Here is a 24,079-nt window from a genome sequence, read left to right on the forward strand (position 1 = left end):
ACAGCGGGGCCTCAGTGGCTCTTGCGGGCTTTGCCTGGGGAAGGGGTTAGGTTCAAGCAACAGTACTGAATCCTGTCTGCACATGAAGCAAGGACGTGAGCCTCATTCGGAGGAGCAAGAGGCCCAACCTTTCTGCCTATTGACGCTTCCTGTTTGCTCAGGCGAAGGTGGTGCTGGGGTGACCCACGCAGGGAGGCTGCACCAGTGGGCAGAAGGCCAGGCCCAAGTTTGAGGCCTAAGAATGATGAGTCATTCTGGGGTCATGCCCTGTGCTGGGAGAGGTGCCACAAACCCAGCAGATTGTTCAGAGCACCGTCCCTTCTACTTTTGCTTCCACAAACATTTGCTGAGCACCCACCACATACCAGATTTACTGCCAGATGGTTTCTACACACTGTTTAATTTCTTCTTCCCAACAGCCTTGTGAGGTTGGTTGTTTACATTCCCATTTCACAGATAAGGAAACTGAGGCTCAGTTAGTTGGCTGCACAGCAGAGTCCAAGCCCTTTTCTCCCACTCCAGGTCCAGAGCCCTTTCTACAGCTCTATGTCCCTGTTCCTGCATGACCTGGATGTCTGGACACTCACTGGGTGCAGGAGTCTGGGAGGGTTTCAGAAGCAGCAGCAGAAGGGTAGTCATAACCAACATTTATGGAAGGGCTACTCTGTGAGAGCCACGGTGCAAACTCTTCACAGGAGCCATCTCATTTAATCCCCAGACGAATTCTAAGAACCAAATATTACTTTCATCCCATTACACTTGCCCAGCATGGCACAACTTGGGAGGGCTGGGCTGGGCTTTGCAGCAGATCCATTATTTCATCCCAAAGAGGCCATGGGTCTTAGGTTGGTTCCTCGGGAGCAGATCTGGAGACAGCATAGTGTATTTGGCAGGGGATCCCAGAAAGCAGGGGGGGAGGGCAGGGTAAGTGAGACACAAAGGTACAGGAAATCTGTAAAAGTATGGCATGGAGCAGACTACTATGGGGCAACCGGGACTTCATCCCTTTGGAGATCTTTGGGAAGCAGCATAGGACAGTGCTTCTCAAACTAACTCACACACAAAACCCCTGGGACCCTGTTGAAATGCAGATTCTGATGCATCAGGTCAGGGTAGAGCCCAATATTCTGCACTGCTAACAAGCTACCAGTGATGTCGATGCTGCTGGCCTGTGGGCCACACTCTGAGTAGCAAGAGTATAGCACACACCTTACAACTACCCTAGCAGAAGGTTAAGAAAGCTGGAACATTAAACTCCAGCTGCCATCTGTCATTGGCTGAGGGCTGCTGGGGTGAGGTGTCCACCACCTGCTCACTGGCCCACCCTGGCCGGAAGAAGACCCACAGGCAGGGCTCTATGCATGTATACTAAAGGAGCCTGGATGGGCACCAACAGCTTCACCACACCGTAGGATTGACGTGATTCCACTGCCCTCCCTGTCCAGGACTCTGCCCACCCACCTGTGGGGGGTAAGCCTGCCTGTGCCTATGTGCAGGTGCTAAGAACAACTGAGGGAGCCAGAGAGACCCACCCCTCAGCAGGGACCTCAGGCAAGGTCCAGAGAACACCATTGGGCTTCTCTAAATCCAGGCTAGACCTCCAGATCTCTGAATGGGGGTTCCTCCCCACTCCCTCAGTTACTCTTAAACTCCAAAATTAGAGAGCAGCTTCAAAAGACTCTTCCCGATAAAAAGGGCTTTGGCAGGGTCATGGCCAAGGTCTCACTGGGTCCTACCTCTGTCCTTAGTATGGCCTGGTATGACGCTGGGGACTGGACACCATGGCTCCTCCCACAGCTCGGGGCTCCTGAAAAGTGTGGCAGGACATCTAGGCATGAGACCTGCCCACTGGTCAGGGTGCAGCCCCAGCCTCTCGGCAGCCCCTAGATCAGGAGGGCTACCACACAGTTTCCCAAAGTGAGAGGGCCGGGGCAGCAGAACTGGAGTCAGGTCCCTCAGTGACCCCTGCGGAATCCCACAGAAAGGAGAGGGAGACATTTGTACCCTGGTGACTGTGCTCCACTCTGGGTCCCATGACTAGTCCCAGATAGGAGCAGCAGTGGTGTTAATCAGGAAGCTGGAAGCAGAGCCTGGCCTTTCATAGAGCTTCTGGAACAGACTTGCTGTTTACTCTAGATGCAGAAAAGAATATGTAAGTTGATTAAACTGGGTCCCCGAAGAACAGCCTGGTTCCACATTTAGCGGAGACATGGAAACACTTGTAGAGAAGACGCATGGCCACATGCTCCTGTGTCAGCTTACAGCTCTTGCCCCATGGATGTGAACATTCCCGCCTCCCCCCTTCCTCAGTTCATCTCCGTCCTCTCCCACATGCCTGCGGTACATGTCAGCTGGAAAAGGACTGTGCTGGGTTTTGCTTTGTTTGTTTTTGTTTTTAAGACAAGGCTTCTGGTAAAAAATCATCCTCCCTACCCCCTATCTCCCGAAACTTCATTGCTTTGCATTTTTTAAAAATCTTCTTTTCAATTTGTTGATTCATATCCTGCTTTCCTCCAAAAGAGAGTTGAGGTGGCTATTGTCATAGTAAAGGAACAATAAAACCAACATTCATGAAGCTAAACAGACGAACGAAATGCAGGACTGCGAAAGGAGAAAACACCCAGAACTCTTGGCTGAGGGAAGTGGTGGGAATGAAATCCCAACTTCCTTGCAGTCTGAAAAAAACAGCGACACATACACACTGTGTATACCTTGCGTCGTATATAAGTCTGTCATGGGGGGAAAAATAAATAAACAGAAATGCAGTAGATTCTTGGCTCTGAATTTTGAGAGGATTTTGTCATGGGTCACTAGGGCTCTGGCTCTGAGTCCTTGAGTAACTTAATGACCAACATCCTCCAATGACCGTCACCCACACAGACGACTCCCTTGCAGTGACAGTTCCTCGTGTCGACTCTCTAAACAAGATGAGTGCATACTAAAGCAAGTTTCCTTCAAGGGGTTTACAAGGCTACCTGATAATAAACAAAGCCAAGAATTTAAATGTTTTACTTCAAAAGATGTCTTTCGTAATATTACTGGGTGATTAGTACTCACGAGCAACAGAAGATTCTCAAAACCTGAAGAGTAGTAAGCTTCCTTCCCAGGTGAAACCAGGAGGAGCTGACCCATAAAGGCAGAAAGATGAGCCACCCATAAAGGTGGCTGCAGGTGTTGGTTTCCCAGGGCTACCATAACCAACGACTCCCCGTTCATATTAGATTCAAGGCTCCCCCTAGTCCAGTATGCCCTCACCTTACCCAATCCGATTTGCAAACAACCCTATTTCTAAATAAGGTCAAGTTCTGAAGTCCTGGTTGGGGAGGGGGTGGGGGGCGGCATGTGTGTGTCAAGACTTCCTTATGTGAATGTAGGAAAGGAGAGGTAGACACAGTTGAACCCAGAACAGTGGCCTAGGACATGGGTGAACCCTGAGGTCAAGTCCTGGGGGCCTGTGTACCTGGAGGGATACCTGACCTATCATGGAGCAGACACCCCATCAAAGCCTCCTGTCCCGGCTGGAGGAGAGCCTCATCAGAACAGCACGATTCTTCCTGGAGCCTCTGCAGAGAGATGGCCAAAGAGTAAGAATTTGTCTGTGTTTATCCCGCCCTGGCCAAGAAGAAGAGTCAGCAGATCTGGAGGTTGGGGCAGTCTGGCCTCCGTGTCATCTCACTTGGCTGCCAGGCTGGAAGCGTCCACCAGGGTCTCCCATGGCTTTGATAAACATCTCTTCAGATTTTCTTGGTTCTAATACTGACCTCACCGAGGCGACCAAAGCATCTTCTTGGGAACCCTGATCCTGGGAACTGCCCCGTACATTTGGCATCACTGTACACCCTATGTAAAAGTCCCCTGGCCTTGTTCAGTGTGCACCCCACCCATCGGGTAGTGTAAACCTAGGGTCAGTGTTCCTCCACTGCAGCGGGAGCATCCAGTCCCTGAAAAAGACTCTCTGCCTAGAACATCCTTTTTTATTATTGGTCAAATAGCATCAATTCTATATTTCATAATCTTTCCAATCCTGGCACCAATCACTAGCATTATTGAAAATAACTACATAAAGTGAAGACTCTTTGTAGTATAATAATTATTTTTGGTCTTGTAAACCCAAGATGGAGAATAACCACACTCTGCAAGACTCAAGGAAGAGTCAGTTGACCCACTGGCACTCTTGTTTAGTCATTAGTCTTTTGAGGCCTTGGTTAATGGGAGTCTGCTCTGCTCCAGCCAAGTCCCTTGGGTGGGGGTGGGGGGGTGGCTGTCAAAGCCAGAGAGCAGTTCCTCGGAGATGCTAATTCAGGAAATAGATAAGAAAAGGCCAGGCAGGAGAAGCAGGAGGAGGAGAGGAAGGATCCTACAGGAAGAGGGTGTAGTCGTGAAACTGGTGGAAGAGTGGAGAGCAAACAAATGTCCTGTGGGCTGATGTGGAGAGATGGTGTCGGGAGTACTTGGCAGTGGGGGCGGGGAGGTGGCGAAGCTGAAGCTTCAAAATAGCACTGGGTACAAGGAAATTGGGACAGGACGGAAGAAGGAACGGTGAGAAGCAGGGATGATGCTTCTGTGTTGCTTTTCAGAGACATAAACTAAAGATCGAGATTCCTCGGTGTTTCGCTTGTTGTTTGCTCTTTGTTGTTGCCACTGTGGGTTACTTTCGGCTATTTGATGGGACTCCATTGAGGGCAACTCCATGTAGAAAGAACAGCACTGTCCCAGAGAAATAGAATCCCAGCTGCCTGTGAGCCTTTCAAGTTTTCTAACAGTAGGTACTTAAGAAAAATAAAAAGAAACAGATGCACTTAATTTTAATAATATATTTTTTTGTTTAACCCCATATATCCAAATACCATCACAGGAGGTGATCAATATTTTCAAAGGTATTAATGAAATGTTTTAAATTGTCTTTCCCATATTGAGTCTCTACAATCCAGTATATTGAGAGCACATCTCAATCTGGATTCTAGGTAGAGGCTGGGCTAGATCATTCTGGGATTCTTAAGGATAAAATGATAATAAGAGTTGTTATTAATAATCGTAGTCATTTATTGAGCCTCTTAAATGTGACACACGTTATATTAACCCTCTTTTTCATGCACCACTACACTCGATCATCTTAACCACCTTATGTGGTAGTACGATTATTATCCCCTTCCACAGATGCTGCAATGGAGCCTCAGAGAGGGTGAGTGGTGTGCCCAAGGCCACACAGCTGGTCCAGGGCAGAGCTGGGACAGGGGACCTAGTGTGCCTGGCTCCAGCATCTGGCCTCCTTGTCTGAGGGTCAGCAGAGAGAGCCCCCCCGACACTGGGCATTCCCCAGCCTCGTCCTCAGAGATCAGGCACAAGGATGGACTCTCTTTCCTGATGATGTGGAGCTGTCATGTTCACTTAAAAAACGGACCAGAAGGAACATGAGTTGCACAGTGAGCACAGGGGGTGACCGACGGAGGCCACGCTGGCAGCAAGACACTCTGACTCCCAGCAGCAGGGGGAAGCTGCAGATTCCAGGCCGGTGAGCAGGTTCACGACCTGCAACTGTTCTCAGTGACACTTACTTAGCAAAGAGCCCCAGAGAGGACTGATTGTCATTAAAGGCCGGACGAGAGCATCGATTGTCCCCCCGCCAAGTGATGATTTGAGGATTCCGCCTCAGCCAGGCTCAGAGTGTGGGTGCGGACATGTGGTGATGTGATCTCCCCTGAGCGAACAGGCCAGCCCACGTCAGAGGAACTGGAAACCAAGGCCCGGCTGAAGGCTGGGGTCGCCTTGGGGGTCCCCCTGCTGCCCCCCTGCCCCCACACCCCTAACACCCACAGGCAGTGGGAGGTGAGGCTGGGCTGGCCTGACAGGTGGGAGATCTGGTGGGGCCTGGGGAGGGCTGGTCCAGAGGCCCCAGGTGCCCTTCTAGCTGCGACATTGCTGGTGGTCCCCTCGCCCTGCTGACCACAGCTGCGGCATCGTCTGCAGGCAGAAAGTCCGGGCGTGGATGCGGCCTGGCCAAGCCAGGCCAAAGCATCTCCAGTCCACTCCCGAACCCCCACGCAGGGTGGTGAGCGAGGCCTCACCTCCAGAAACTCCACGTTAGGAGGTGAGACTGTGTTCCCACGTGTCCCCACACGCATGTCCAGCTCCCCTCCATCCTACTCTGGCCACAGCTGGAGAAGGGTGCACAAGACTCTCCGGGGGAGCATCCAGGCGAGGGTCCAAGCAACAGCTTGTGCGCCCTAAAGCTGCCAAGTGACCACTGAGCCCCAGGCGCTGTGGCAGCCCCGGGGGGCGGGGGGATGTACGGGATAGGACGCCTGTTCCTTGGGACAACATGGCACAGATTGGGAGGCAAACAGCTAGAGGGAAGCATGGTAAGTGCTAGAATGCAGGGACTTAAACTACAGGGATCTTGGGAGCAGAGAGCACAGAAGTTGAACCCAGAGGGAAGATGTGGGGCCTGAGAGAACATTCCAGAAACGCAGAAAGCACAGTCCATGCCAGGGGACATCCCAGCAAGTGGAGCTTACTGAGCAGCGGGAGCTCGGGGTGGGCCCTGCAGTGGGGAAGGGGATGGGGACCCCGCATGGAGGGCTCCCGGGCCCTGCGGAGCAACCGGGGTGGCAGGCAGAGCTTAGGGTGCATGGGAGGATGTCAGACAGAGGGCAGGGTGGGGTGGCTGTGAGGGATGGACACCCTGAGTGCGGGGACAGGTGCACGAGGGGGGCTGTGGCGCCACTTCATTCCTTGACGCTCCTTAGCTGAGCTCAGCCAGCCTGGGGCCCTGCTTCCTGCCTTCACAGCCACTGGCAGAGGTGGGGAGCCTAGGGGGGCGAGGGAGGCCAGGCCCTACTGTTCTTTGCAGCCGGCGTTTTCATGTCTAAACAACACCGCCCACTACTGAGCGGCTGCTAGTGAGACACTGGCACAGCTAGATTTTCGGAGGGGACGACGCCCCAAGGTAGGAGCCAGAGCTCTCCTCTGCACCCCCAGCACCGAAGCCGCGTCGGCACATAGCAGTCGCTGAACGCCAAGTGTGGGTTGACTGTGAGCGAGAAGGAGAGAGTCTATTTTAAAACTTTCTGAATCTGTTTCTTCTTACATCCTTCTCTGTCCTTTCACGTTTTGGGGGGTGGGCTTAAATATATGCGCCCTGCTGGACAAGGCGTCCTGTACTTAAAGAATAAATAGGTGCCAGAAGTAACCAAACTCAACTTCTGGGTTGTCACCGTCATTGTTTTTAAAGGAAGCCCAATTATTTTAGATGCATTTGACTATATTCAGAGGCTAAGTACAGGCTAGCTAGGGCAGCCCTCTAAATAGACTTGCACACCCACCGAAGAAATACCACGGAGCACGGCGCTGGATTTTCCTGATTGTGAACAGGAGACCGTCTGTAAACCCTAGATCTCTAGCCTCCATTCTCCCCTGGACAATATTCTTGGATGGATCATTATAAGAATGGTTGGTTAAAAATAAATAAAAAAAAAAAAAAAAAAAAAAAGGAATGGTTGGTAAGCTCCTGCCAAGGAGGCCAGGTTGGGCTCACCAAAATATAAGCAGAGAAGGAGGGGAGGAAGGAAGGAATGGATGAGTAACGTGCTTGTGTGAGGGATGTGTTCCCTCGGGCCTCATATCATTCAACGCATGGCTACTTCAAGAGTAATTCTCCCACAGGAATAAAGCGGGATTTACATCACTTCAAGTTTTGCACATTAAGTGAGACTGTATTCTTTCCCACTTGCCTTTGTTCAGATTTGCATAATTCATATTAGCACAGAGTATGAGTTTCTTCCCTCTTTTCTAAAGGAAGACTATGGATTTATACCTGGAGATCCAGGATGTACTTGGCAGTTTCGATCGGACAGAGAAGCGTAGGGTACATTTTCACAAAGCCAAGTGCGTCTGCCCTCCCGATGGGCTGATGGGAAAGGAACTGACCTACCGTGGGTTCTCCAGACCCGCAGGGCTCCAGCTCTGTCCTAATCAGTATACAAAAGACATTCTCAGATCTGTGAGGGAAAAGCAAATGCTTCAGCTGGCACAAAATCAGGACCCTTACACACCCACTTTAGTGTGAATCTCAGCCAGCCTTGAACCTGGACCAAATCTAAGGAGGTGGCATTTGAGAGAGATAAATAGAAAGTCCTGCACTTTGATCCCAAATGAGTATCTGGAAAAATATACCGACTGGGATTTGTCTTAGTTCATTGCAAGTTCAATCTGAATCAGTGGGGTGATGAGTCTTCTGACAATAAAATTCAGTCTTTGGTTACGTGAATAGAAATAGATGATCTAGAATGGAGGAGGTGATAGCTCATCCTCCTCACACTCACCTGGAGTTCTGTTTTCAGCTCTCAACCTTGGTCACAAACTGGAACATGTCCAGAGAAGAAAAAAAGGGTAGCCAGACCTTGAAGTGCTTACTCTGGAAAAGACTAAGGGAGGAAGTTATTGTTTCCACATGTAGAGGTGGTTGCCATGTGCAGGAAGGCTTAGGTTTGCATTTTTGTGGGCTTCCAGGCTAGTCCAAGGACTTTCAGGTAAAAAGTTTCAGGCAGTGAGATTTTTGTTTCAATAGAAGGGCAGTTAGAGGGTCTGATGACAAAGGGGCCACCCGAGTTCAGGTGATGGGTCTGGTCATCTTGGCACCACTTAATGGCTAATCAGCAACGTTAGGCAAAAGAATCTATGTATCTGATTTCCTTTTTCCTCTTTTTTTTTTAACCCTTGGAGAGTTGGCCACAGATGATTTAGAAAAGAGAAAATAAATGAGCCTAAACTTATGAAAATTTTTAAAAAATTACTTTGCTAATAATTGGATGAAAATTCAAATGGTGATAATGTAGATTTTATCTGTTAGCAAAACTTAGGGAGAAAAAATAAATTCCAATACTGGGGAGGGTGCAGTGCAATTGGTGTTTTCATTCGCTGCTATTAGCTCTGACGCCTTTTGGAAAGCCTGTACATTGCAAATAGCTCTGTCCCAAGAGTCCAACAGGCCGGCGAACAAAAGAGTTGAAAATATGCAAGTGGCCACATGCCTGAAGATATTCATTGTGGTATTACTCTAAGCAATTTAAACAACGACTAGGGGAGCACCTGGGTGCCTCAGCAGTTGAACGTCAGCCTTTGGCTCAGGTAGTGATCCTGGGGTCCTGGGATCGAGTCCCGCATTGGGCTCCCCGCTGGGAGCCTGCTTCTCCCTCTGCGTATGTCCCTGCCTCTCTCTGTGGGTCTCTCATGAATAAATAAATAATCTTTTGTTAAAAAAAAAAAGCAATGAAAAGGTAACCAATGAAGATGACAGGTATTGGCTCAGTAGAATGTTACGTATCATTTAAGAAGTCATTTTCACTGTGGCCCTAGGGAAAACACAGAGGACATGACATGTGTGCACCTGTGGGGAATCGCCACCTACAAAATTCCACAGAGATGATGACTGTAATTGCATACTAGGCAGATGGAGATGACAAAAGATAAGAAGGGTAATTTCTTCTTTTGAAGGCCAGATTTGCCACTAGCTCGTGGTGTCATCTTGGGCAAATCCCTCCCTTTTTTCTGTGCCTCAACAGCTCAGTCCATAAACCAGAGAGTTTGGACTCAATGGTGTCTAACGCCCTTTCCAGCTTTACGATGGGAAGAGAGTGGCTCTATTTCATGAAGAAACTGTATTCCCGAGGGATTAAGGAATCAGCCACCGTCTTGCTTTCTGACTTCCCCCATCGGACTCCACTGCTTCTTCATTATATATTTTTAGGGATCAGTTTTGAGATGAATAGCAGATGAGAAAAAATAGAATTCCTTGATCTTTCTCAAATAAACTGCGGCATTTTGAAGGAAATTTAGCCGTGTGCTCCCTGAGTGCTTCAGTGTGAAGTAGCGTAACACAGCTCTCAAGTCGTTAGGACACTTTATTCAAAAATGCCCAAGAATGATTTCAAATTGAGATGTTGCTGCTGTGACATTACTGAAATGAACCGTCCTGGGAAGGTTTATTCACATGGAACAAAGGGAAGGGGTGGACATTTAATATTCACTTATATTTGAGTCATATATAAGTGAATATATAGTTGTCTTGCCCCAGTTCCTTGGTTTTGTAACCCAATCAATGGAAAAATGGTCAAAACCTACTATGTCTGTACATAATGCAGGGCCTTTTAATTTGTAGGGGTCTGAGGCGCTGGGTGACAGACATGGACCTCCCACACCTAAAAGCCTCCTCAGCATGCCCAGGCTCCCTCCGAAATTGCCCTCATCTGTTCAAAACTTTCTGGAAGGGTGATGACTGCTTAGTTGGGACACTTCCTTTTCATCTGCAGAGCAGACAAGAGGAGAAACACCACTAACACAGCATAGACACACAAAAGGGTCTTCTGGGGTCCCTGCAGTCCCCGGGGAGAATGTCCCTGCTCTCAGGGGTCATGCAACTTTGCCAAACACTGTTTGCCTGACGTTTTTGGAAAAGAACCCATTTTCAATCATCCGGGAAGAATTTATAACATGCAGGGACAGCCCACAGCTCGATTACCTAAAAATCAGAGGAGTATTACTTAGATATGCAAATAAGGCATCTCTCCAACAACTAACTAAACTTTCAAGGAAGAGTCCAGAATCTCTTAGTTTGGCTCAAAGAACCCTTAGACATACAGCTCCCCAGCCAAGTGCACAGTGCAGCATGGCAAACGTGGCTATTAGAACCAGGGCAGAAAGGAAAGAAAGTCACGGAACCTTGATTTCCTCCCTCTCTTCATTTATACCAAGCTGCTTTATAAGAAGATAAAGACGCTGATCATCCTTTGTTGACCTCTTTCTGGGGAAGGAACCAGGAGTGTGAATTGAAGAGGGAGGACCGGGTGGCTGGGCACCGACTTGAGGGCAGAGAACCCAGGTGGGGAGGCGAGGCACACGAGTCCACGGGAAGGAAGCGAGCACACACAGAAGCAGCGGAGAGAGGCATCTCAGTGCTGTCCTTTCAAATCAGTCACTTGGCAATACCCTGAGCTGGGTCCAGTAAGATTGCTCCTGCTTAACAACCTCAGGAAGCTCTATTCCAGAAGGACTGGCCCCAAGCTCTTTGGGGCACCGTTTAAGCCTGCATATCTGCCTTCCATGCACACTCAGGATTCCTCTGCCACTAGCCTGCAAGTCCCTTCGAGGCTAGCTCCACCTGTCACGGTCACCCAGCAATCACCAGGACAGCAAATAAATGTTCCTTGAATTAAAAACAAGAGGGGCCTCATGAGGGTAGCATACGAGACATTGACAAAAATAATATGCAATACCTAATACCCCGAACTTGACTTTGGTGGCAGTTTTTTTCCTCCTGTCATATTATTTCCATTCTTCGCTACTGGTCTCCTTTCTCACTTAAACCATATTGTAGCCCAGAGACCTTGCATTTTGGTCTTCCCTGCAGGTCACCACTGATGACCAGGGTTTCCTCCTCTTCTGTGGGATGGTCGAAATCCCCTGGAGGGCAGAGCAGAATTTTGGAGGTGTTATCATCTGGGCAGAGATCCCTCAGTCTGGGTGACTCTTTCCTAGCCACTCTGAGGCTGACTTAATGAAAAATGTTTAATAAGAGCTTCTTACCAGGGCCACCCGGCCATTAGACTTGACCTCATGTATACTCAGCTTGGTCAACTACCTGATTCATAGATTCCACCCAAGTGACTCTTCTACTTTTCCTCCCAACCAGTTCTCCTCAAATACTGAAGGTCTATCTTCCAGGAGGAGACACCACAGCTTCATGGGTGGTTTTCAGCAGTGGGAATGGAAATGGCAGCAAGGTTGGCCCACATGGGGGGTCCTGGGTGACCACTTTGGGAAGTCTTGTCGGGAGGGGCCTCTCTGGGACGGATGCGCCCCCTGACCTTGCAGTAACACCTTGAGCACAGGAATTATGGCCTGAGAACCTGTAAGACACCAATGAATGTGGGGGCCCAGCAGGACAGTGCACAGGCCAGCTCCCCCGAGGTTACTGCTGCCGCTGGAACCCACAGATGTACACAGTGCACTGAAACAAAACCATCACCAGATAGAACACCCTTTCTGTTCCTCCAGCATGGTGACAGGCCTGTGATCTACGAACCGCCTGAGCGCTTCCTTCTGCCATCCAGCTCCTTGTTGGCTCTTGGGGTGTGTTTCAGGTGTCATGGATTGGTGACATTAAATCCTAGAAGGAAGTCTAAGGATTCCAAGTTACCACAAGAAACCCTCAGCACCTAGCGTAGGCTGGCAGGCCCCAGCCCCAAAGTAGAATTTTAGTTTATTGTTTGACAGCTTCCGAGTGAAAGGCGGAGTCTGTCTTAACCACAAGCTCTAGGTTCTGTGGTGGGAGGCTTGCTGTCATTCCCAACCACTGGAGTCCTGAGACCCACAAGCGAGCCCAGCCTTCAGCTGGGAGTTTGCGTATTAACAAAAGGTGTGTGATTTTTTGTTTTGTTTTTTGTTTTTAACCCGGGAAGCATGCATGATGGGTAGGTACAGTCAAAGTGTGGCTGGGACCCTAAAATCAAACTGTAAAAAACAGGACACACACCCTAGTGCAGGTAAGAAATATAAGTGATTTTACTCCTCGGCACTTGCACATGGAGACGCGGCGCACACAATACTACGTGGCATTGTTCTTCGATTGATGCAACTCAGTAATTTTTATTGCAACTGGAAGACAATACATCACAGAAACTTTATGGTAGGTCTGGGGGAAAAGTGTTATTTACAATAAATGATGAAATAGTTTGTCTTTGGCAATATGATTACATATGAAGAATGCGAAATGCAGGTATGGATGCCTCCAAAGCAACACCATCAGGTCCCTAAAGTTCGGCTGATCGTGCCTGCCTCCACACTGCTCCTCTAGGTAACGCAAACGCAACTGAACGTCACTTTCTTTCTCCTTTACGGTTCTCCCTTTCTATTCATGATATTGGCAGTTTCATACAGAAAATACAGAGGAAAAAAAAATTGGCTCTCGAAAAATTATTACTCTAGTAAATTATAATTTGGCCATGTGGGTCTATTGGCCAGCAAAGGTCAGACGACCATAAGCATCGATAGTAAACCTCTTAGTCTTCTGATTGCTTTATCACTGTTTTTTTTTTTCTTCTGTAAAACAAAAATGAAACTCAGAAATGGTACAGAATCAGAGTATAAAAAAATGTACAAGTGTATAATGCTTCCCAGACACACCCGGATAACTCCCCCCCACCCACATTTTTCACCACGGCAGTATAAGTAGTGAGTGTGAATAACACGGCATGGAACTGGTTACTGAATCAGCTCTGAGCTTCAATGGCCTCAACATACATACTCAGGAAATGCTTCATGTTTAAATAACTGAAATTGTGCTAAGGTTCACCTAAAAAAAGGGGGGGAGGGGGTGGGGGCTGGGGAACTCAGGGCACAGTCATGGAAGGATGAAATACAATTTGTAGGTTTGATAGGCTCACCATATCGAAGTCTGTGCGATTCCAATATGGAGTATCAGTTATTTGCAAAAGGTGGGGAAGGCTGTTCTCAACTTTTGCAAATGAAATACAGTGGAAAAAACACTGCTGAATAGATTCCAAATAAATAGTCTCGATTTCAATGCTAACGAAACGGACAAGGAAGGGTACTTGTGAGCATATCACAGTAAAGTCAGAAGTGGTCTTTCACCTAGGTCTGATTTCAAAAGAAGGACAGACAGCAAAATGCAGCACCATAGACACATCGGTTTCGGCCGTTACGAGATGGATCGTTTTGAAAAAAAAAAAAAAAAATCGTTATTTTCCTTCCTTAATTTTTGGTCAGTGAAGCTAGCACTTGTTTGCTGAACTGTGGAAGAATTTCAAGGTCACACGCATTATTCATGATAAAGCAACCGAGCTGACGAGTCTGTGCTTAATTCAAGAATAACCAGTAGGAGAGAGAGGAAAACAAGGAGTTAACCACCTCTGGCGCTCTCTCCAAGGAAGAGGGGTTAACAGATGAATTCACAAAGGTAGGCGGGTCTATACAGAACACTGGATGCCATGTGTAAATCCTCATGAAACTCCAGAAACAGGAACACCACACAATGTATATACTTTGATTTACACATTCCGTTACAAAGAGGAAAAAAAAAAAGGAAAAGAAGACACCATTACAACTTGGTAACTGTGTTAACTGCAATATAAACCAAAGTCCCGAGTTTGGCAGGTAACTAAAAGAGGGTTATCACTTAGGTTATATAGCAAAAGTGTTGATGTATATTATATATAGTAGTATAAATAATAAAAAAGTATTATTTAAATTAGATCACAGTGCTGCATTATGTGCATAACAGTGTTTGATATAGTATTGGAGGGCTGGGACCTACGACACCAAGGATTTAACTGTCAACACTGGTTAAGTCACAATCAAGAGGGGACACAGAGTTCAAATGTGTTCTTTTGGTGGCAAGAATCCTGAAGATGAAAGGAAAAAAAAAAACCAAAAAAACAAAAACAAAAAACAAAAACAAAAAACAAACTTTTCTACAGAAACATAAAAAATCAATTGCAACATCTGGGCAGCTGTGATCCACCAGAAAGAAACGAGTCCCAACCTGAATCAAGTTTAGAGGGAAAAGAGAAGTCACATTGAATTGAACCCCATCCCATATGCAAACCCCTCCCATGTAGGTCACTTGTACAGAACTCTGATTCCTTCTCCAAAAGCCCTTCGGTGAGAGGCTAAGAGCCCACACGCGTGGCGTGGGGATAACCGGAGGGCGAGTCGCTAGCCCTCGGTGCCGGGCCGTCCCGGGGCTGAGCTGGGCCACGGGAGCCATCTGGCCGGTGTCCACTCTGCAGAGCCCGCAGCCTGCAGTTGTCCCTGGGGCAGCTTCTAGAAGGCCCTGTGGGATAGCTCCTGTCGCACCTGGCAGGGGCTGGATGCGCCGACTTGCCTCCACGGGAAAGGTCGGCTCTTGGGGGAAAAGCCTGGGACGCATCCCTTCTTTTAAAGACTCAGCCCCGGGACCGAAACCGCCACAGTCGTCTGGGCCATCTCAAACCACCACCCAAACGTGGGTTCCAAATAGACAGCTTTGTTTACCAAAGAACTCTTTAAAGTGTACTGATCAGAGAGGGAAGGGAAGTAGGAGCTTATGGTATATAATAAGGCTGGGAAAAATCTATGATGCAGACCCTTTCCACGTAGCACTAGATAAAGGACGATTAGAGTAGCATAAAAATAACTGTCTATGTGTAGAGCATTTAAGAAAAAAGAGCTACAGTCTCTTCCTCTTAAATGGGTCCGAGGGCCAACAGCAAGTAACTGTAGATGTCGTGGTGCTGATGTGTTCATGCTTGTTTTCCAAAGCATCTTTAAATATTGCTATAGTTCCCCGTCTCCCCCCGCCCCCCCGCCCCGTGTGAGTAGGTGAGATACTGGAATGACACATGAAAACGCCACTTCTCCCAGCAGGAGAAATGAAAGCAAAAACACCACACCCCTTGAACGGTGCTCAGGCGACCTGTCAGACTCATGAGTACATAGGCTAAGTTTGGAAGCTAGAAGAACACCTGACGTTTGGGAAGTAATTCCAAGACTAAAGTGAATTACATTTGAGCAAAATATTCTTTCACAAATAGGCTTGTGCTTAAATCCTCTACTGCTCTTGGAGGAGGGGAGTGAGAGAGGGTGCCTCCTGCCCCTTGGCTTGGCAAGGACGCGGGCAACCTCCTTCTGTGATGAATTTAACTACAAACGGCCACATACACATTGATACTTGGTTTTTTTTGTTGTTGTTGTTGGTTTTTTTTGTTTTTTCTCAACGATCAAAATACAAAGTTAAACACAATTGAGCCATTGTTTTGGTTATGCATAATGTGTATGCCTCCAAAAACAGAAGAAAAATAGAAAAAAGTACCCTCACTAAAGTTTCCCCTAGAAGTCCCCCTGGTGGCGCCCACGCGGGTGCCGAGGGAGACTCAGGAAATAACACTTAGAAAGCTGCCCGATGAGGTATTTATGCAAAAAGAGTGGTTCTGGAGTTAAGAACACACTTTTATATTTATCTATTTCTCAAAGAGATCAGAAAAGTAAATCACACACATTGCATTTTATTGTTTTCTAAAAGAGGCTTTTGCTCCTTTAGAAAAATGAAATGAGGGGAGACAGCCCACTGTGGGGGGGTTTGGATCGGAAGAAGTCCCCGCCAGAAAGTCCTGGATGTCGCCTCTGCCTTTTCAGGAGGGAAGTCTGACCTTCACCCTGGGGGTGGGGGTGTGGGGGCCGAAAGGGGTGTCTTCCGAGCTTGGTCAGGTGACAACCCATCGGAGTCCTGCTCAAGCTCCGCAGCAGACCAGCTCTTGGGGTGTCGGACACTTGGGGGAGATGGAGGGAGCACTTGAATAGTACATCCTCTTCGCATCTACACCCGGAACTAATATGCTGGAAGCGTTCAGGTTCAGGTACTGAACTTGACCCTGTCCTGCGGTGTAGACTTTTTTTTCCCCAGGTTCTCTCATCAGCAACCCAGAGGAAGCAAAGCACAGGGTATGCGCCAGCTCCCTCCCTCCGTCCTGGCCACTGGACTCGTGATGGCCCCGTGGCCACGGGGCGGGCCACTGGCCCGTCTTTCAAGATCACTGTGTTACCCCCCCGCCCGCCCTGGTCCCCCACTCTCCCTCACCCACCACATCCTGAGTCCTGGGAGTGGGTGTTCCTGTTGGGGTTTTAAAATTCCCCTCCACGTGGGTGGGAGATCCTATTCTTTCAGACACTTCTCTCTGGATCTCCCAAGACAATTCCTTTCAGGCAAAGATAACGGGAGTTTCTGGTCTGCGTGACATCGTCCGGTCTAAATTCAGCTCTCCTAATCTAGGTGGGCTTAGTTCCAGGTCGGGTCGTGTGCTCAGGTGGCAGAGGTGGCCGGACCCTCCGTCCCACTGGGAGGTGGCTTCGGAGGAAACCCATCTGGGGCTGGTCCTTCCAACCCCCGAGTCGCTCCCTCCTTCGCGGGTACCCTAACTCACACCCTCATGCAATAAGGCCCATTAGCGTGCTTCCCCTTCTCCTGGCGAATTTGCATAATGATTCACTGCCTTTTTTCCTAGAACCAAATCACGATCATGGTCTCCACAAGTCAGCATCCCAGAATTCTCTTGATTCTATCATACACACTCACTACTAAGTTTGCCCTCGAATTATTGCGTCATGGTAAACATGTACAAAGAGAAAGGACACACTTTTCAACAGAGAATCGGGGGGTCGGGGGCTGAAGTTCAGACAAGGCAGTACAGAGCTCCACCATCCAGGCCCTACCAGAACATGAAGATATTTTATATTGCAGAGTAAGATTCCCCAACAGTCAGAATTTGTCCCTGAAGAAGGTTAAACCTTAAACACCTGCTTCAAAAAACCAAAACAAAATCATTGGGAAGAAGAAGAAAGAAAGAAAGAAAGAAAGAAAGGAAGAAAGAAAGAAAGAAGGAAAGAAAACAAAAACAAAAACAAAAAACAACAGAAAAAAAATCAAAGAAAAAAAAAAAAAGAGAAAACCAAAAGAAACTCTAAGCCTAAGGGCTTAAAAATTAGAGGCATAGCCTTTTCTCTATTTTCTATATTTATATGAAAATAATTCATGCTTCATGCTAAATACATTATTTACCTTACAAGAACTTTGTTATTTTTTGAATAAAAAAAAGTTTTGTGTTTTGTGATTTTTTTCTTTTTTTTTTCTTTTTTTTCTTTTTTTTCAAAGGAATCCATGCATTGTGGATCAGAAATTTCTGCTGGCTACACTGGCTGAATGTGGAAATCACTGATTTTGCAAAGAAGAATTCTGACTGACATTAATTGCAAACTCCATTTTGAGGGCAGTATAGGAGTTTTTTTGTTTTTTGTTTGTTTTGCCATGTTTTTTACTTTTGTTTGTCCATCAATGTGCCTTTCATCTTTTAAAAATACACCACAATACTAATGGCAGGTTCTGTAGCTTTTTTTGTTTTCACTCGGATCAAATAGTTTTGACAGGCAGAAAAAAGAATCTGTACCATTATTTTCTTCCTTAACAGCTATTGTAATTTCCTGAACTTGATTTTCACTTGGGCAGTTAAGAAGACAGAGCTTGTTTTCTGCATCAGTTCTCTCTCTCTCTCTCTCTCTCTCTCTATCTCTCTTGCTCTCTGTGTGCGCGTGCACAGGGCCAACCTTCAGGCTTATGGCTTGTGAAACATTCTCTTAATTTAATACAGAACAAAATTCAGTGATTAGCAATGTCACTAAAAACTGACCCAGTTTCTTCTCATTAGTCGCGGACACCTGGTGTAAAATGAGTGGCCCAGAGTCCACCTCCTAAGATGATACCAGGCCGCACAGCTCAGAAGCACAAAGGACTGGAGACCGCTTCCCACTCCGTCCACCCACCCCTGCACGATTCATGGCAATGAAACCCACGGCAATGCCAAGGGTTTTCCTGGCACAGCTGGACACCCGGGGTTAAGAGCCTGGGTCAGCTCCCCGGGGACCAGGGCTCATCCTTCTCCCCAGTCGCCTCGCACGCACTCACTCAGCGACCCCAATGGGCGGGACGACCTGACCATGTTTAGACCTAAGGGTTGGGCCTGATTGATGATTACTCTGCACGCGTGCCTTCTAGGTGCCGAGTGGGTGTTCCCGTGGCATCATCGTTGGCATCCCTGCGGATTCAGCCACGTGTTTCTGACAAAGCTGGAGGAAGCAATGGTAATTTTGGCTTTTTTCGGTTTTGTCTTCAGATAATGAAAAGCTTTTGTAAAACAGCTGAGTGTCAATATGAGTTCTATGGCTTCAATCTCCTTTAAAAATAAAATTCTTAAGGGTCCAAAACAAAGGAGGGGCAAATTAAAAAAAAAAAAAAAAAAAGAAAGAAAGAAAAGAAAAGAAAACCAAACCAAAAGGAAAAAAAAAGAAAGAAAAAAAATTGCTGATATTGCCACAAATCATTAGAAATCTCCTGACATGCTAAAACCAAATGGCCGAAAGTTCAAAACAAATCAGTGACTTGTTTTTAATTTTTTGTGGTTTCCTTTTGCTCTTTCTGCCCCTTTGCCGTCCGATTGGTGATGTTATTCAAACAGGACCGAATCCCTGCCAAGTGCAGGAGCGAGCCCGCCGCCTCCTTCATCTCCTCGTCGTCGCTCTCGGGGGGCTTCTCCGTGCGTCTCTTTTTGAGGGGCAGCGTGTCGCTGGGGACCTTGCGGGCCTTGGCGAGATGCTGGCGCTTCTTGTGCTGGGCCGCGTAGCCGCTGTCCCCCAGGGCATCCTTGGCCTCCTTCGGGCTGTGTTTGCGCTCGTCGTCCTCCGGCTCGCTGTGGCTCTCGTGGCTCTGGAAGCTGCCCTCGCTGCCCTCGCTGCCCTCCTGGCTCCCCTTGGCGGCGAACTCGTAGTGGTCGTCGGCCGACGAGGAGGACACCGAGTCGCTGGCCGGCGACGTGCTCCTGGCGTTGGAGGACTTGGCGCTGCTGTAGTTGTGATCCTCCTTGGGGTCTCCGCTGACCACCGGGGAGCCGCACGACGGCTCGTTCTCAGTCCGCACCCGGCAGCCGCCCAGGCCGTTCCTGCGGATGGGGCAGCGGGAAGGGACACGGAGGGGACACAGGTTAGCGCCCGCGCTCACGCCTAGGGCCCTGCTCCCCGCAGTCTGCTGCTCTGCCGGCCGGGGTGGGGGGTGGGGGCTGCACCCACAGGCAGGCCCGGCTCTGCGGACAGCGTCCTGAGGCCTGACCCCCACCCCATCCCCGTCCCCCCTACCCCCCAGGCAGGCCTGGCTGTGCAGACAGCATCACAGCATCCCAAAGCCTAACCCCCACCCCATCCCTCCACCCCCCAGGCAGGCCTGGCTGTGCAGACAGCATCACAGCATCCCAAAGCCTGACCCCCACCCCATCCCTCCACCCCCCAGGCAGGCCTGGCTGTGCAGACAGCATCACAGCATCCCAAAGCCTGACCCCCACCCCATCCCTCCACCCCCCAGGCAGGCCTGGCTGTGCAGACAGCATCACAGCATCCCAAAGCCTGACCCCCGACCCTGTCCTCACCCCCCACCCCCAGCAGGCCCAACTCTGTGGACAGTGACCTGAAACCTGACCCCCGACCCCGTCCTCACCCACTACCTCCGGCAGGCTCAGCTCTGTGGACAGTGACCTATAACCTGACCCCTGACCCCGTCCTCACCCACACCTCCCCAGCAGGTCTGGCTCTGCAGACAGGGTCCCGAAGCCTTATCCCCTCCCTGTCCCCCCACCCCCATCCCAAAGCCTGACCCCCGACCCCATCTTCCCCACCACCCCGGCAGACCTGGCTCTACAGACATCACAGCATCCTGAAGCCTGACCTCCCACCCGAACCCGGCTCCTCCAGCACCCACATTTTCTCTCCTCTTGTGCATAGATGGCAAAACCACACTCTTCTGAGGTGGCAGCGGTGGGAGCGCCATCTCTTACATTAAACTGGAAAGATTCAGCTGTGCTTGGTTTTGCACACCTGCCGACACCCGGCTGGGCCCGTTCTCTTCCAGAGGCCCCCCCACCCCAGTTCGTTCTGCCAAGATTCACCAAACCCCTCACATCAACGCACGGCTTGAGGGAGGGTCCTGAGGAGGCGGCCTAGGTGGGACCAGATACAGACGTGGTCACAAAGATGCTGACAGTGGAACAGAGGAGCAGGTCGTGGTTATGTCACAGGTGGGAGAGCAGTAAGCTATGGCACTTCCACCCCCTGCCGGGCACCCTCTGCATAGGTGGGTGCACGCAGCTCTGGAAAGCCAACCTGAACATCCTTATTTTACAGATGCTGGAAGAAGGGTCTAGAAAGCCACACAGCTGGTGTGCAGCCGAGTTGGGATTGAGACCAATGTTTGGTTCTCGAGATGGTCTCTTAGGACAATCTGACCGACTCTCGCTGTTTTTCTGATTTCCCTAGAACTAGCTCCCTTCCATACGCTCCCATCAGGACCCACGGTCTCACGTCATTACGTCTGAGTTATGAACTGAACTCCCTTGTGGTTCCATATTGGCAAAGGGGAGGGTGACTGCACCCACTTGGCTGTGGGGCCGAGGGCAGGAGGGAAGGCCCGTCTGTGTGGACCAGTGCCTGGCCTGAGGGAGAGGATTGTGATGTCCTTTCCTCCTTAGGCCACTCAGTCCCAGGGGCGGGCCCTGATTCTGCCTGGATGGCAGCTGTATTTCTGATAGAGCACAGGACACAGTGGGTGTTCAGAAGAGGCGGTGGTCAGGGATGAATCTCAGGATCACTTCGAGCTGGAGGGAACAGATGGAGGGTGAGGAAAGGTCTGTGGAAGACCTGGCGTCTGACCTTGGACAGGAGGGCTGACGGTTGTGGGCAGGGAGGAGAGGTGTGCTCCTGCCTCATGCCCGCCCTGTGTCCTATAAGCCCATCCACCCAATGACGCGCTTCTAGGAGATCTGGGGAAAATGAGCACACATTTCCTTCCTTCCTACACACCCCCAACTGTACACACTCCTACTACGCTCCCTCCACAGAGAGCACTTCCCACCGTCTGTGCGAGCTGCGTGATGCCTTGTTCGATGTCTGTGTGCTTCCTGTGAAGAGTGTTAGCTCCACAAGACGGGGCCCGGTCATGATACGTCCCCCAGTGGCTAGCATGTGCTGGGCCCAGAGTGGACACACAACATACACTGAGCAAGTGCTGGAGCAGATGCAATTGTGCAGCAGAGAGCACGAAGTCTGGGGAGATACTGTGGGTCTCCCCTAACACGCCTTACTGGATACCCCCGAAACGTATGGCACCTGGCAGGCCTTTGGGGTTGTGCCCAACGAGAAGATTCAGTCACAAGCTGTTACCCTCTTTTTCTTGCCATCCCTGTGGGCTGTGAGGCTCCACAAGACCCTGGCTGCAGCCCAGAGAGAAAGTAGAAGGGGAGGAGAGTCCTTGGTGTAAATGGAGTAGCAGGGAGTGAAGCCAAGGAGTCTCCCCTCTTCTGGTTCCAGGGCCCACAGTGCTCTGCTAAAGAGAAGCTGGTGGTGAGAAGCCCCACTGTCATATGCACCAGCAAAATGCTTGAGGGCCATCAGGGTCAACCTCAGCAAAGACAAGGCCACAGTGACGATTCATGCGCACCATGAAGTCCTAGCAGTCTCCAGAAGGGCCTCCCAGATTGTGTCCTGTCCTCTGTGACCCCAGATTCATACCACCTCTGACCAGTCCTTCTAGGAACAGCCTGGCTTTCAAGGCAGACAGGCTTCTGTTCACATCCCAGCACTGCTAACTAGCGACCTGCAGCAGGCTCGTCTCCCTCACAGGGTGGGGTGATGGTGAAATGACGAGTTCTGAGTGGAGAGGATGGTTCTTAGTGGTACTTGAGACTTCTGCCTTGGTTTCCCCTGTTGCCGTCAGACGGCTCACTGCTGTTTCCTGCTGCTGGGACATGCTTACCTGAGCACTCTTGTTTTCTTTCTATTCTGGGCCAGGAGGCTTATGGGGACAGGGTATAAAGTTGGAGGAAAGAGGACCCGAGAGAGGAATTCCTGATGGGCCTGCTTGCAAACACAGCCTCTGAGCTTTGGGGAATGGCCCCTGTGATATCTATTTTCTGCAGGCTTCCTGTTTCTTGGCTCTGTCTTGGGTGCATAAAAGTGGCTAGGAAGATTGCTTTGAGGTGTTTCCAAATATGAAACTCGATAAATGTAACTAATTGCCCAGGTAGCTATTAATAGTTATTAAACAAATGAAATTGAAAGTCTCGGATAATGGTTCTCTTGATCTTTGTTGTTTCAGGTAACAGCTGTAAAATCCAAAATAATTGGTCTACTGAACTGGCATAAAACAGTCTCAGAGTGAAGCCAGCGACACTTGGATGAGCAAACTGGGCTATGGCGGGCTTTGAGAAAATCAATTTAGTTCTGAAACCTTATTTTTTAACAACATGGAGCTAATAATTCACTTCACTACCACAGTTAAGCAGCACAGGATATACAGAGAAAGAGCGAGGGGGAGAGAATCATGGGAGCAAGAGTATGAAAGAAGGCAAGTACTGCCAAAGACTAATTCTTAGTGAATCTAGGTGAAAGGCAGCTGCTGTTCATTTTGCTTTTCTTCTTTTCCACAAGAAACTTTTTAAAAAATAAAAAATCTGGAGTGGGAGGTGGGAGATAGATCTCAGAATGACAGCGATGACCAAACATTTGAGCTCCAGACTATTACAGGAGGAAAGGTTCTGGACCTGAGACTTTCTCTTTCTTAAAGGAGATAAACAACCATGAGAGAAGTCCTAAAGACACGCTACAATCACATGGAGAATAGAACAGGATGTCACTTCTGTAGCCCATGAGTTTACTGTTCTGTATGGCAAGGTCTCTGGTACCGCCCAGAACCATGCTGCACGCCAAAAGTGATTCCATAATCCACACGCTGGAACACTGGCCAAATTCAACCAATCATTTTACAGATTAAACGAACAGAAACTACCTAAGTCCTGTTGACTTGTCCAAGGTGCCCCAGCTAGTTCTCAAAGACAGCTCAAGCAGGAATTTGAAGTATCTTTCTGTCTCTCTCGGGTAGGGAAGTTGTGATGAACACAAGAAACCGAATATACCTGTTGATCACATTTCTGGATAAAAACAGGTATGCAGACGTTAAGTTCCAGGAGTAGGAATTAAAATATAAACGTATCTCTCTCAGTTGATAAAATTAACTTTCCCTGAGATGGTAGCAATGGGCCTGTAATCCATAAATTATACACAAACCCAGCAGGGAGTGACAAGCTCCTTCAATTATGAATAACTTGATGTGATGTTGTCCGTGGCGGAACAAGCCAGCTGCACGGACTTGGTGTCGAACACCTCCTGCTGCCAGGGGTTGTCATTACGGGACGCCACATACTGAAAAGAAGGAACCAGTCATCCTGAACATGTTGGACGGTAAATATCCAACTGCTTCTTCAAAATCATTCATTGAAATGAGCATGAGATACATTAGAGACGTCTGCCATTTTACACATATAACTGAACTTCTATGTAACACCACTCATGATGATCATGTTAGCATAAATTACAGTCATCTGATTTTACTAGGCCTCGACAAAAGCACGTGTTACTAATCTCAAAAACCTGATATTCG

At 48.8% G+C, this 24,079-nt stretch overlaps 1 protein-coding gene across 11 annotated transcripts in view; it reads right to left on the bottom strand.

Moving 5' to 3' along the window:
* Positions 1–12,622: 12,622 nt before the first annotated feature.
* FOXN3 (forkhead box N3) overlaps positions 12,623–24,079 on the bottom strand; it is a 393,063-nt gene continuing 381,606 nt past the window's right edge. For all 11 annotated transcript variants that reach the window (XM_077910311.1, XM_077910309.1, XM_077910308.1 and 8 more), the window contains one exon: positions 12,623–19,538. In XM_077910311.1, coding sequence (XP_077766437.1) covers positions 18,989–19,538 — 550 coding nt within the window. In that variant the 3' untranslated portion in view covers positions 12,623–18,988. The remainder of the gene's footprint in view (positions 19,539–24,079) is intronic.

This window comes from Canis aureus, chromosome 9 (assembly GCF_053574225.1).
Source record: "Canis aureus isolate CA01 chromosome 9, VMU_Caureus_v.1.0, whole genome shotgun sequence".
Lineage (NCBI taxonomy): Eukaryota > Metazoa > Chordata > Mammalia > Carnivora > Canidae > Canis > Canis aureus.